The sequence below is a fragment of the Acipenser ruthenus genome, chromosome 15 (genome assembly GCF_902713425.1).
Source record: "Acipenser ruthenus chromosome 15, fAciRut3.2 maternal haplotype, whole genome shotgun sequence".
NCBI classification, from domain to species: Eukaryota; Metazoa; Chordata; class Actinopteri; order Acipenseriformes; family Acipenseridae; genus Acipenser; species Acipenser ruthenus.
Window position 1 is genome coordinate 1,975,854 of NC_081203.1, and position 13,389 is coordinate 1,989,242.

General features: G+C 48.0%; 1 protein-coding gene across 7 annotated transcripts in view; it reads right to left on the reverse strand.

Moving 5' to 3' along the window:
- LOC117396723 (exonuclease mut-7 homolog) overlaps nt 1-13,235 on the reverse strand; it is a 50,400-nt gene extending 37,165 nt beyond the window's left edge. Inside the window, exons 1-11 of one of the 7 annotated variants that reach the window (XM_034928087.2) lie at nt 13,109-13,234; nt 8,316-8,399; nt 4,870-4,934; nt 3,760-4,110; nt 3,414-3,467; nt 3,012-3,151; nt 2,798-2,904; nt 2,157-2,230; nt 1,641-1,679; nt 1,137-1,303; nt 164-317 (exon numbers count right to left, since the gene is read on the reverse strand). In XM_034928087.2, the coding sequence (XP_034783978.2) occupies nt 164-317; nt 1,137-1,303; nt 1,641-1,679; nt 2,157-2,230; nt 2,798-2,904; nt 3,012-3,151; nt 3,414-3,467; nt 3,760-4,110; nt 4,870-4,934; nt 8,316-8,340 (1,176 nt within the window). In that variant the 5' untranslated portion in view covers nt 8,341-8,399; nt 13,109-13,234. Of the gene's footprint in view, nt 1-163; nt 318-1,136; nt 1,304-1,640; nt 1,680-2,156; nt 2,231-2,797; nt 2,905-3,011; nt 3,152-3,413; nt 3,468-3,759; nt 4,123-4,869; nt 4,935-8,315; nt 8,400-13,108 lie in introns of all 7 variants that reach the window. The other 6 variants (XM_034928086.2, XM_034928085.2, XM_034928089.2 and 3 more) reach the window with 6 other exon arrangements.
- Between the last annotated feature and the right edge of the window lie 154 nt (nt 13,236-13,389).

A 13,389-nucleotide genomic window follows, 5' to 3' on the forward strand; every position in this document is an offset into this window, starting at 1 on the left:
GTGGGGGCTGATAATGTTATCATCATTAAAGCATGCTTCAAGTGCAACAAAAAAAATACTACAAACTGGCCAAAGAGGTTGAGCGACACCCCACTAAGCTCAGCTTGAGCGGCAATGACCCGCAGGATCACACATCAGAAGTGAAGAATCCACACACAGGTACCTTCAGCACAGCCTCCCGGCACAGCCTCAGCCCCTCCGCTGTGTCCAGGAAGTGGACATTCTCCATGGGGACAGGGAGCTGGTAATATGTCCTCCTGCTCACCTCCGAGGGCTCCCAGGGTTCTCCTGTGCCTGCGGGACACTCTGTCTCCAAGCTGCAGGAGGAATCGAACCCGGGGTCAGTGTATGACAAGAGCTGAGGGACTGGGAGGGAAGCAGTTTGGCCTAGTGGTAGCATTTAAGGGACTAGGAGGAAAGAATTGTTAGGCAAGGGACTGGGAGGTAGGGTGGTTTGGTTCATTAAATGCATGGCAGGTCTCTCTCTTTTTTTTTTTTTTACTAAACTGAAAAGTTGAGCAATCTTAGCCGGGGAGGCCTCAGGGAAAGTTCTTTCTAGATAAGAATCAGAAGTACAAAATGCCTGGGTGAGGGGCTAGCGTTTCAAACAATGTTTCTTTCCACACTGGCTCTGCGCGGCGTGTCTGTCAGGAGCCCCCGAACTGGGATCTCAGCAAACACTCCCCAGCGCGCCTGGCATGTCTGTCTGTGTGGGGAAGTCAATATTTGAGTACAGTATTTGGAAAAGGCCCGGCTGGGTTTTGGCTGGGGTCGCTGGATCAAAAAAACCCACAAAACACAGGAAAAGTAACAAGAGAGTGTGAATGTAGTAGAGGATAAATATCACCGCGTTTAAACGGGGCTTTTCAAAATGCTTATACTGTACGACCACAGTAAAGAGACCAGCTGAGAGCTGAGGTCAGGGGGGGGGGGGGGTCCAATCGTGGTCCTGGAGTGCCACTCCACTCCAGGGTTAACAGCTAAAATTATACAATTAACAGGGTCAGGACGGAAGTTTAATTGCTTCAATTAAACAATTTAAAACCTGGCTTTTAGAACAGGGTTGGAACAAAGACCAGGAGTGGAAGGGCCAACTTTGGCCACCCCGGGCTAAGGTAAAAGCTGTCGATTCTTACACTGACTTCTCTAGGATGGTCTCTCTCCGAACCCCCACTCCGAAGGGAAGCCGGTCTCTGGGGACGTGGTATCGCAGTGCCCACCGGGCAGCGCAGTCCAGCCCGCTGTGTTTTACCAGCATAAATATCAGCTCCACCTGCAGGTCCACACTCTCCCCTACAGTGGCCTGGAACACAGAACACACACAGAACCACACTCTGATCGGTTACTGCTCATCACTGTAACGGCATTGACAGGCATTGTTCAGAGGGCGTTTTCTTTCCAGCGGACTGATTTGGAACAGAGATCAAACAAGGTCCTTTACCAGAGATTAGGAACCTCAAATTGACCAATCAGATTAAAGGAAAATCTCAGTTTTCTATTCAACATTCCAGCGCCTCTCATGCTGAAGTCTGGATTGCAGACCGCAGGTGGAACCGGCTGCAGCCCCAGTTTGACACTGGGAACAAGAGGAGACTGAGATGTACGGTCTGGTTTTGATGGGTCCAGAACTGCTAACCTACCTGAACATGGTCTGCCCAGTTTTCTTCAGACATATTTTTCTGGGGGGGGGAAAAAAATACAGACAGTTTGTTCCAATGTGAGTTTAAAAGCAGTGCTGGAGACTGGTTAACCCTGCCTGCCCTGGAATGTGTAACCTGGACCAAGAACAATGCTGCCAAACAAACTGATTCAATCACAGCACCTCCTGTTTGTGACAAACCCGTCATTCTCACAAGTTTAATGATTTAGCGCGTTACACAGATCCTGCCACCTGGGCATCCCATCTTTTCCAGTAGCCAGGAGCCCTGTCTCTGGTTTCAAGAGGTATCTTTGGTTGGCTGGTCAGTTTGTAAGTCTGGGGTTCCTAACATTGTGATTTTACTGCATGCTAAAACCTTGTATCTCCTTATTCAAGGTCTCTACAAGTCGTCCACTTGCATTGGAAGAAAATAAATCGTTTTAACAAATGTAGGTACAACATGCAGGCAAGAAAACAGAAAAGTATGGCAAGGGTTTTTTAAGCCTCAGTAACCTACCTCCACAAACCTTTTATACATGAGAAACCTGAGGGAGGCCAGTCTTCTCTGGGTGACAACGTTGGGGCAGAGAGCTGAAACAGATAAGAGAGTCAGAGACCACCCCCCCCACACACGAGTCTCCACTGTAAACCCTATACAGACACTGCCCCCTGCTGTGCATTCCCAGCAACTACAGGAACACTGTGCCGTTCAAACTTGAGAGGGGGGACTCTTTGACAGTGCTAACACAAACGAAGATGAAGAAAATCACACAGCATGATGATAAAAAAACACACATACACATTATTACTGTAATCTGACATTGTAATATTTAAAATGGAACAAGTGTGACTGTGTGTTGCTAAAACCAGAAAGAAATGAATTGACAAAAGCTGACCTCCAGTCAATGTGCGCTGGAATTATGCAGGTTTCCCCCCGCATGCTCTTCCCCTGTGTATTACCAGACCTCTCTGCTTTCAATATGCTTTACTGCTGTGCTCTTACTATGGTAAACTTATTTTTTTTAAAGGGATCGCAAAGACAGAGTCGTTTGCTTGTGCTGTCCCTTCCTCATGGAAGAAATGGGAAGAGAGACCATGCCTACAGTGAGCCAGTGATTTCTCACTGAAACTCAAAGCCGCCCTGCCTCTGGGCTGTACCTGGGTCTATCCCGTACAGCTCCATCAGTCGAAACACCTGCTTGCTCAGGACTTTGGGAGCCAGCCTGTCACTTTTCTGGTGGAACTGCGGAATCCCAGGGTAGCAGCTGGAACACAAAAAAGAGTTACACCCTTCGCTCGGATATAATCCAGCGAGTGAGCCGCGGGCTATTAAAACCGAATTGAATTTAGGAAATCTGTTCCGTGTCCTCACCTGAGCAGGTGTGAGGGATCGAAGCCCGGGCTGCACCAGGAGTCCAGCAGCCTGACCAGCCTGTTCTGCAGGTCCTGGTAATCAGACACAAAGGCCTCTGCCAGCTGGAGCTTATCCTGGAGGACCAGGGGAATGCACACCTGGATCCGGAGACAGACACACAGCAACGTGAGAACCGAACTAGGACTGGACCTGAACTGCACACACACACTGCAGAACCTCACAATCCCGCTATTACTAACAGAAAACTACAAGCACTGATGCACAGACTGACATGATCAGTGCATTCGGGTACCCATTCTGAACGAGGACCCTAAAAAAGAAAAGGACTTAGAATAATTAGACTACTATTAAATGAGCTCCTTCCTGCAAACTAAGCTGTGATAAGCTTATTCCTCTCACCTTCTCCATGTCCAGGTCTGGCTGCAGCTTCAGTTTAATACTCATCAGCACCGCCTGCAGAAAACAGAAGATTAAGTTGCTTCCTGAAGACTCTGTCACAGCTAGAAGCAGACGATTCGCAATCTAGAAGGGGCAGGCGCCTGTACCTTCTGTGCTTTAAACCTATGAACCATCAATCTTTTGGCTTGAATCGTCTTGAATCCCATTCGACTGTGCAAATAAAACAAGGTAACTGTTTGCATGAGCGTATCAAGAAGAACTGTCCCATATTTGGATCAATACAATTATAACACATTCCATTCCTATGGTAACTGGGTCGATTCTATTGCCCCGACCCCCTTCTCACCTCCCTGTAGCTGCCTCGGTGCAGGAGGTAGCCCACGTGCCCCAGCAGGACGCTTCGCTCCAGGGAGCCCAGCTGGTAGATATCGATCAGGGGTTCGAGGAAACTGGGCTGCTTCTCAGTGAGGAGGCTCAAAGCCTGGACCTGGAGTCTGCGCAGTCTGGCCCCCGGCTCCCTCTGCTGCAGGTGGAGGTGAGGCCGCTCCTTGAGCCAGAGCTGGAACTCAAAGAGGACGCAGTGCCCCAGCGAGCCCCCCTTCGACTTCATCACCTCCGGACAGTACTCCAAGACCACCAGCAGCCCCTCCAGGGGGTCCCGCAGAGCAGAGAAACCCTCCCGAGCCGCAACACGCACCTGCCAGGAGAGCTGACATCGATTCAGCTCTCACACAGCCGGCAGAGGGATGCACACACATCCATGCACAGGGCTGCAGCAGCTAGACATAATATCAATGCACACACACACACACACTGAGACACAGACAGAGACACACAGACACAGACACAAACACACACAGAGACAGACACACACACACTGAGACACAGACACACATACACTGAGACACAGACACAGACACACAGACACAGACACAGACACAGACACACAGACACACAGACACAGACACACACACACAGACACAGACACAGACACACACACACACAGAGACAGACACACACACACTGAGACACAGACACACATACACTGAGACACAGACACAGACACACAGACACAGACACACACACACTTAGACACAGACACACATACACTGAGACACAGACACAGACACACAGACACAGACACACACACACTGAGACACAGACACAGACACACATACACTGAGACACAGACACACACACTGAGACACAGACACACACACTGAGACACTGAGACACAGACACACTGAGATACAGACACAGACACACACACACTGAGACACAGACATACACACTGAGACACAGACACAGACACACACACACATTTACTAATCTAGACTCATGGGGGCTAAAACAAATACTGTTTCATGCACTGAAAGTTTTCTTTTGAAATGATTTGTTTTGGTCTCGATATATCTACTTAAACATTCCGAGAAAATCTTACTGCAGACTTCCGTACCTCATTGATCTCTTTCCTTGACCAGCGAGCAGCAAGGGTATCCCAAAACTGGAGAGGGTCAACACCTAGAGAAAGAGAAGGAGAGGGAGAGACAGGAGGATTCGTTTTTATTTATCGATTTAAAAACCACGCTCATTCCACACAAGGTCAGACATAACCCACAACTAAACTAAATTAAATAAACGCGTGTTAGGACTGCACAGTCTGAATCTCACGTACCCAGACAGAGAGAGAGAGACAGAGAGAGAACACCCTGCTCTCCCTTGGAACCTGTAAAAGGAGACAGGAGCGCAGCGGGTCCGCAGACTATTGTTATTAAGAGCACATTGTCTGCGGTCAACCCACTTTATCACGCCATTTAGAGATTTTTTTCTTATAAACATTTTTTCAAGTAGGAAAGCCCTTGCGAGGCTGTGGCCCGATGAGTAATAGAAAACACATTTGCTCCCTACTTCACCACAGCAGCTAATGAAAATCAGAGGACCAACCGGGAAAGGGAGGGGAGAGCTGGAAACCAGACTGCTTCTCCACAGTGTTTCTCATGCAATGCTCAGCTGCACGCTCGCAGTACTCATGCAATGCGGTGGCATTCGTTTACCCAACCAGATCTGAGCAGGACTCAACGGGGCACAGGGGTTTAAAATGCCCACCTGGACACTGAGCGATGGTGGGGCGAAAGCACCTGCAATCTGCCACCATGTGCCACACAACGCACTGCAGCAGACACCTGTAAGCATCAGGGCTCAGCCATCGATGGTCTTGAGGAGATCCTCCTTTGTCGACTGACATTCAGAGGGACACACACCACTTATTGAAGAAGGGCACCCTTAAATCACCCCACAGCAGCAGCTCAAAGCCTCCACATGACTTGCTAATCACCCTGTACGTAGATGGGGTGGCCGGTTATCTATACATTAAACTGCGTAGCGACCCGACACTCACACAGAGGATAGCGGGTGCTTGTACAGAGAGAAAGGAGCTCTCCTTTCCTCAGTTTGTACGAGTAGTTAAGGAGATGAGTAAGTGTGCAGGATGGCAGTGTTGCTGTTCCTCATATTTGAAGGGGGGGGGTTGGTTTGTATGTGTTTGTGTTGGCTCCGATCAAATCCTGCTGTTTTGATCCAAGAAGGGAGATCGGATTGGGATGGGAGGGGGGTTGTGTGCGGGGCTTTTGGGATGAAAGGGAAGCGATGAGGAGAAGAGCCAAACTAAACAAACTTCCTCTGAGTAGACCCATCCGCTTAGGCCTGCCTCATTCTGCCTCATTCTGTTTCATTCTGCCCCATTCTCTCATTCTGTTTCATTGTTTCATTCTGTCTTTCTGTCTCATTCTGCCTCATTCTGTCTCATTCTGTCTCATTCTGTCTCATTCTGCCTCATTCTGTCTCATTCTGTTTCATTCTGCCTCATTCTGCCCCATTCTCTCATTCTGTTTCATTGTTTCATTCTGTCTTTGTCTCATTCTGCCCCATTCTCTCATTCTGTTTCATTGTTTCATTCTGTCTTTCTGTCTCATTCTGCCTCATTCTGTCTCATTCTGTCTCATTCTGCCTCATTCTGCCTCATTCTGTCTCATTCTGTCTCATTCTGTCTCATTCTGCCTCATTCTGCCTCATTCTGTCTCATTCTGTTTCATTCTGCCTCATTCTGCCCCATTCTCTCATTCTGTTTCATTGTTTCATTCTGTCTTTGTCTCATTCTGCCCCATTCTCTCATTCTGTTTCATTGTTTCATTCTGCCTTTCTGTCTCATTCTGCCTCATTCTGTCTCATTCTGTCTCATTCTGCCTCATTCTGTCTCATTCTGCCTCATTCTGCTTCTGCTCCTTCGCTCTCCTGTTTCTCAAGAGCTCTGTGTTTGCGTCGGAAATCCCCAGGAAAGAGCCATACGTTCTGGTCATTCTGAACTCCGGTAACCTTCCTTTGCAAGGCAGCGCTGCGTTTCACTCCTCCTGTGCACCACAGCCTACGTAGAGCCTATTGTTCGGCAGACATTGTGTACTGGGCATGCCAGCGCTGCGTACAGCAATTAGGCACAGCTCACTCCAAACGGGATCCATGTGGTCACCACAGGGTAACAGTGCACCCCAAGAGGGACATACAACCTGGACACACAGAGCAGAGGTGAGCATGGACCTTGAAACACACAGACATACACACACACACACTCACAGACACACACGCACGCACACAGACCCCCCCCTCCTCAATGCTAGCAGCTCCTCCACCTTGGTTCCCAGGCTCAGTCTCTCTCAGGCGCTGGGAGGAAGTGCTGGCAAGGAGCTCCTCTTCCTGTCAGCCTGCAAGCATTTCCAGGCAGCAGTACTTATCAATACATCAGGCAGCAAAACACCTACAGAGCGAGGGGGGGACAGGAGGGGGGGACGAGGACAATACAACCCCCAATCCCATTCGGATGATTACTGGTATTTACGCATTTTGCTGTATCAGAGAATCTACCTGGATTACAGCATTTATTTTAACCAGGGACAGGTGGTTGATGCAATCCAGGGCAATTTCCCAGCGCTGTAAAATTCTCAAGAGTTTCACTAATATCATTTAAAAAAAAAAAAAAAAAAAGTAGACTGTGGCATCTGTTTGTCTCCTGAAGCTATTTCACCGCAGCTTGCAGGCTTGTGATAATGCAGAACACAAAGGGCTTGATGAGGAGGTTAGGGTTGGGGTTAGGGTTAGTGCTGTCTGTTTCCACTAACTGAGTGACAGGAGAGGGGATAGGGTTAGGGTTAGGGTTAGGGTTAGGGAGACGGCAAAGAGAAGACGTTTGAAGGAAGCGCCGGGTGAAATGGCTAGCTCTCCAACCTTCCTCCTGCTTTTATTTTTGGTGAAGATATCAAATTCCACCCCCAAGTAAAACAGTGAAACAAATGTCACGTCTGCTGTCTGACTTAAAAAAAAAAAAAAAAAGTGTTATTTCCTTGTCGTCTCCCAAAAACGTTCCCCAATCCTTTGCCCCTCCAGCTGCGCTCACAGCCTCCTTCCTTCCTAAGCAAGACAGCTAGACAGCGGCACACAGCACGCTTCAATTAGAGCAACAGCAGGTCATTTCAATCCCAGCATGCCTTCTAATCTAGTGTGCTCTCCTTCTAGTTAAACCAGAACAAACGACCGTCAGCAAAGTACAGAAACGTTTCGGCTGCTGCCTTCTCCGGCGTGCACTGAAGAAGGCGCCATCTGAAACGACTGTGTACGTGACTTCGGTCCTTGAACCATCGACCTAAAGAAAAAACTCAAGTATCTGGGTATCCTTGCATGATTTGAAGCACATACCCGATACTGAAGTAACCGAAAGCTGTTCCTGTTTTCTGTGATGTTTCAATGCTTGACGTGAACTTGCTTGATAACGGTTTTGATGATGTCATATTTGGATGATGCGTGCGAGGGACCGTCTCAAGCGACTGAAAATCAAACCCCAAACACTATGCTCACCCTGAGGCTCAGGCCCCGTGCTCATCCTGCTTCCGATTCCTCAAGACCCGACCGCGCCTCTGGAAGAGCCCTCGACTGCAGAGTCTGGAACAGGGAGGGACACGAGCATCACAAACAGGGCACAGGCTGCGCAACACCTTTGCAGGGCCACCACGTGCACTGAAGCCTTCTCAACCGCCTTGGCAGAAACGCGGGTCTGCTTCACTTGGGTTAGGTTTTGCGTGGGAAACCCTCAGCCTGGCTGAATCCATTCCAAGTTTCACAGAGCTTAATTGCAGCCATGAGCGTCTGGATTTTTCCACTTGCTTTCCTTTATTATGCCGTGCTGAAAATGCCCCCCTCGTCCAGCCTCTACAGCACGGAACATGAAAACTGCATGATTACAGCATCCGTTTTTGACTAACTTGAATAAGTCATGTCTTATCATTAGACCACAGTGAAAAATAGGGAGCACTGTACCAGGGAGGTCATCAGCTCAGGCATTAGAGCCCATATCTTAAAATGGCATATTGATATAGATACAGAGAGATCAGGATTCATCAGAGTGGGGACAAGAGACTGGGGATATGTAATGCTATCTACTGAAAGGTTACATTAAATGGAGCCCCTTTGTACGGCACTATTGTCCAGACCCACAATGATATAGGGGAGTGGGGTTTGGGGGGATAGGGTGTCTGGCACCCCCCTTAACTCCGCCATGGGTCCCCCCTCGGTGGCCTCACATAATCCCACAAGCACACACTTGGCCCAGTCTCAGCGTCTCTCTCTCGTTCGCTCTCTCCCTGGGAATGGCAGCCAGAGACTGGGGCAGCAGGCCAGCTGGAACAGAGAGAGGTTTTCTGCTCAGCCAGAGGGTGTTTTCTTAGCTTTCTTGGAGTCGGTTGTTTCTCTTTCTCCGCTAACACAGTGGGAGGTTCTTGGCTGGGAGCCCCCCACCGGATCGCACTATCCCAGTCACTCAGCACTGGGAAACACTGGCCCTTCGGCTGTACTCTGCTGCTCTCTGGTGGACATTCCCTGGAATTACCCTCACTGATCCAGCTATAGCCTCTAGTATGTGTACAGCTGCTGTATATGACACTGAAAATATCCCAACCACCGTTCAATGCATACAGCGCAAGAAAGGTCTGCATTAACTGACTGTACTACTTTTGTTAAAGCGCCCAACTGTGGAAGATTCTAGATGCCTTTAAAACCAGGAATGGATCAAACTGTGATGCAACGGGAGTCTTATTTCCATCCCTGCAGGGGATCAAATAAGACACATAGTTCTGTGTGTTTTTATATTATATCTAGACAGCGAGCTAGAAAACGGACACAGTTTTGGCTGTACTATATATGCAGCACGATGCAGAAAACCCGCAGTTAATGAACACAGCCCTCCTGAGTCTTCAAAAAGGATTCCCAGCAGTTGCAGCTTGTTGTGTGCTTGTCTCGCTACAAAAGCATGCTGTACAGAAAAAGAGCACAAGATAATTGTAACTGGTAAAGTGAATTGCTAAAGTTAACAATGCCCCAGTCTCTGCCCCAAGCAGCATGTGAAGCGAAGCCTGCACACAAAACAAGCCAGCTGCCAGAGCCCCCCAGGCCAAGCCAAGCCTCCCCAGCTCAGCTTCCCTGGGGCGGGAGGTGTTTGTGTGAATGAGGGGGGTCTCCAATACCCTCAATTATCAACCCCTAATCTCCAGTTTAAATCTACACCTAGCCATGCTGGCACATTCCCTTCCTTTACTCCAGCTCTCTGATCTCTGTTCTCAGATCAGGATAGCTTTAAAGAGGCACAGTGTTTCATCACAGTCACAAATCAGAAATGCTAGAGAACTGATATTCAGAGTTTCCTGTCCCCCTGCATGCTTACAAAGTCCTACTGTAGTTGTGAAAAACAACTAACGCGTCTGTTCAACGAGTAAGAGAATGGATTGGTTAATTACTCAACACACACACTGACAAGCAGACACTTCCCTTGCAAACCATAGCTGTGTTAATTACCTAGTTCAGGCAGCCCTGCACACACACACACACAAGGAAAGAGTTGGAAACCTGAGCTGAACCAGAAGCCCAAACATCAACCTGACAGAGTGGCTGACTGCTAGGTAAATGGGCTGCTGCACAGACTGCATTGTAAATGTTTTAAACATCAAACTATAACTCTGCTGTCATTACAAAGTTTAAACATGATTTTTAAAAGACCCCCCCCCCCCCCTCTCTCCCCTTTCTTTATCCAGCCAGGATAATCCACAGCTGAATTTTACTGAAGCATTTTTACAGTGCTGGGAATCACCCTAGATTTCATCAACCGCCTATCATTAGGGGTAATCCTAGGACAACTGCGGATGGTTGATGCAATTTAGAGTGCTGAAAACACTACAATAAAATCCAGTTTACCCAGGCGCTGATACAGGCTAATCAGATGGACCCCCAAAATGTATATTTTCATGGTTTGCTGTACAAAGGCTCTTCGGTATTCCACTTTGTCTGTGGTGTGTGGTTTATAAACACCAATCCTCACGTCCACTGAAAGGAACAGGAGAGGAGGACATCAGATCAGGGGGGCAGATGGAAGGGGAAATCGGAAACCAGAAGGGCAGAGGGCTGCAGATATCAACGGCTTGATCTGCTCTGATCTGAACCGGGGCTTCTCTTAACAGCGTTACTCTGTGACATCTGCTCAGGGGTCTGTGAGCTTGGGGGTGCGTGAAGCAAAGTGAGCATCTGTTGAGCGGGACACTGGGGTGGAAAGCGATCGCTCCAGACCAGGGTGGGGGGGGCATTACTGCTTGAGGAGTGTGTTCCACGCTTCAGTTCCTGGGGGGGGTGGGGGGGTGGGGGTACACTGTGGCACAGATTGCTGGCTTGATGTCATGCTTTTGTTATTCAAATGCCTTCCAATTAGGAAGACAACAGAGGCACGCGCCCTACCTCAATCCAAGCAGCATTGCAGCCAGCTGGGAGAGACTCAGCATCAACGTACCCCCAAACATCAACGCACACACACACCCTTTTTTAACAGATACACTTGCATCTTCCCTTTCATCCCCTCCACTCACTGCTGTTTCACAAGTGTAGGTACTTGTGGAACGCCAGGGTGATGCCTGTTTTCCATTGTTTTCCAACACAGCAGATGTCCTGCCATGATGTTCTGAAGGAGGTCAACAAAACATAAGAAAGGTTACAAACGAGAGGAGGCCATTCGGCCCATCTTGCTCGTTAGTATCTTGAATAAGGATCCCAGGGTGTCAGCTTCAACAACATTACTGTGGAGTTGGTTCCAGGATCCCACAAATCTCTGTGTAAAAAAGTGCCTCCTATTTTCTGTTCTGAATGTCCCTTTATTTAATCTCCATTTGTGACCCCTGGTCCTCGTTTCTTTTTTCAGGTCGATAAAGTCCCCTGGCTGGACCTTGTCAAAACCTTTTAGAAGGTATTGACAAGGTAAAAACTTATCAGCAAGCTGTGCATTTAGAGAGCTGGGGACCTAGCGGTACAACAGGGCTGGTAAACTACTGCAAAGCACTTCATTGAAATCGAGGGAAGGGAATCTCAAGGTTACAGTTTTTGTTAAAATGTCACGATTAAACCCCACAGTGTAACTGACCTAGACACGCTCCTGGCTTTGAAACACAGGCTGGCTGTTTGCAGCTCTTACACAAGCAGAGCAAACAGGCAGCTTAATGCTGGGCACTCCTCTGCACTCAAGTGTTTTAGCTCAGCTGGCCTTAGTCTCTGCTTCTATTGATAAACTACAGTAAACTTCCACCTCCAGCACTTTCAAACACTTTCAAACAGCCAGCTGTTCAAATCCAAGAGACAACACGTCACACACTCCTGAGACTCCGGGTTTAAAACCTTAATATTTGCATGATGCAGTACACATGGCAGGGCACCTGTGCAATTCCTAACGGCAATTACTTAGGTTGTGGGATTCACCTGGCTTAAAAGACAAAGGGGCCCCTGACAGTTGTTTTTTTTTGTGGTACCCCGGCATTAGCAGAACAGCAAAAACACAAGGCATTGCACGTGGCCTGGTGAACCCTACATTCTCGTTACGCACATCTGTAGCACAGAGCGGTCAGTCAAGCGCACCTCAATCGAGGCAACACTGACACCTAGCGAGGCCACAAAAAAAGGCAGCTTGTCACAATTATATTTATTCGCTGTATTGCACCACCGTACTACTTCCTGCATTTGCGCAGTATTTACAAACCTTCTCGTTACATTATATACGCGCTACATCAAAGGTAGCTAGTGCTCAAACAGTTTAGGAAGTGTAAAATGTACCGGTAGTTCAAAACAGTGCAAACCCGTCCCAACAATACATTGAAAAGTATTGTTACACGAGGAGGGCCATGTTACTCGAGTGGATACAATACTCTAAATACAAGAAACAAACTAATAAACCAACTACAACTCAGATCTTGGTCAACTCTACTTGCATGTAAAAAATAAACTGCATTCCTAACTATTATGAACAAAAGTCGTGCGTCTGTACTACACCACAGCAGCGCTGCACCGTCATTTTTCATTTACAAACGTTTCCTTGGCAAACAAACGACCTTACACCTACTAATATTATTATCTGTCACTAGTTATGCAGTACTGTACTAGTCGTAGCAGAGCGCATGCTGTCAATATTATAATACTGCGCATTTAAAATTTGACAAACTTCCGTTTGGAATGATGGGTCGGGTACGTCGAGATTCTGAGTGACACACGTTCGTTTCGTTAACGTTTCCTTTCACATGTGTTAATGTTAACGCTGCATTCTCCTAGCAGGAACTGTTGCTTGAACTCACCCAACCAGTCTGCTTCTGTAATTTGTGTGAATCTCTGATGTGATCTTATTAATGTGGCTCCTCATCTATGTGACTCCCCCCCCCCCGACCGGAACCTCGCTGCAGCGACTGGAGGAGAAGAGGGGGACGTCTAAAACGGTGACACATGCTGTGTGAAGCCATTGCGGACCGTGCCATGTCTAAATTCTCTTTGCACAAAGCAGAACATTTGTACAACAGTTTTTTTTTTTTTTTAAACCTCGATCATGCTTCTTTCCTTGCAACTACTCTACAGCGCTCGC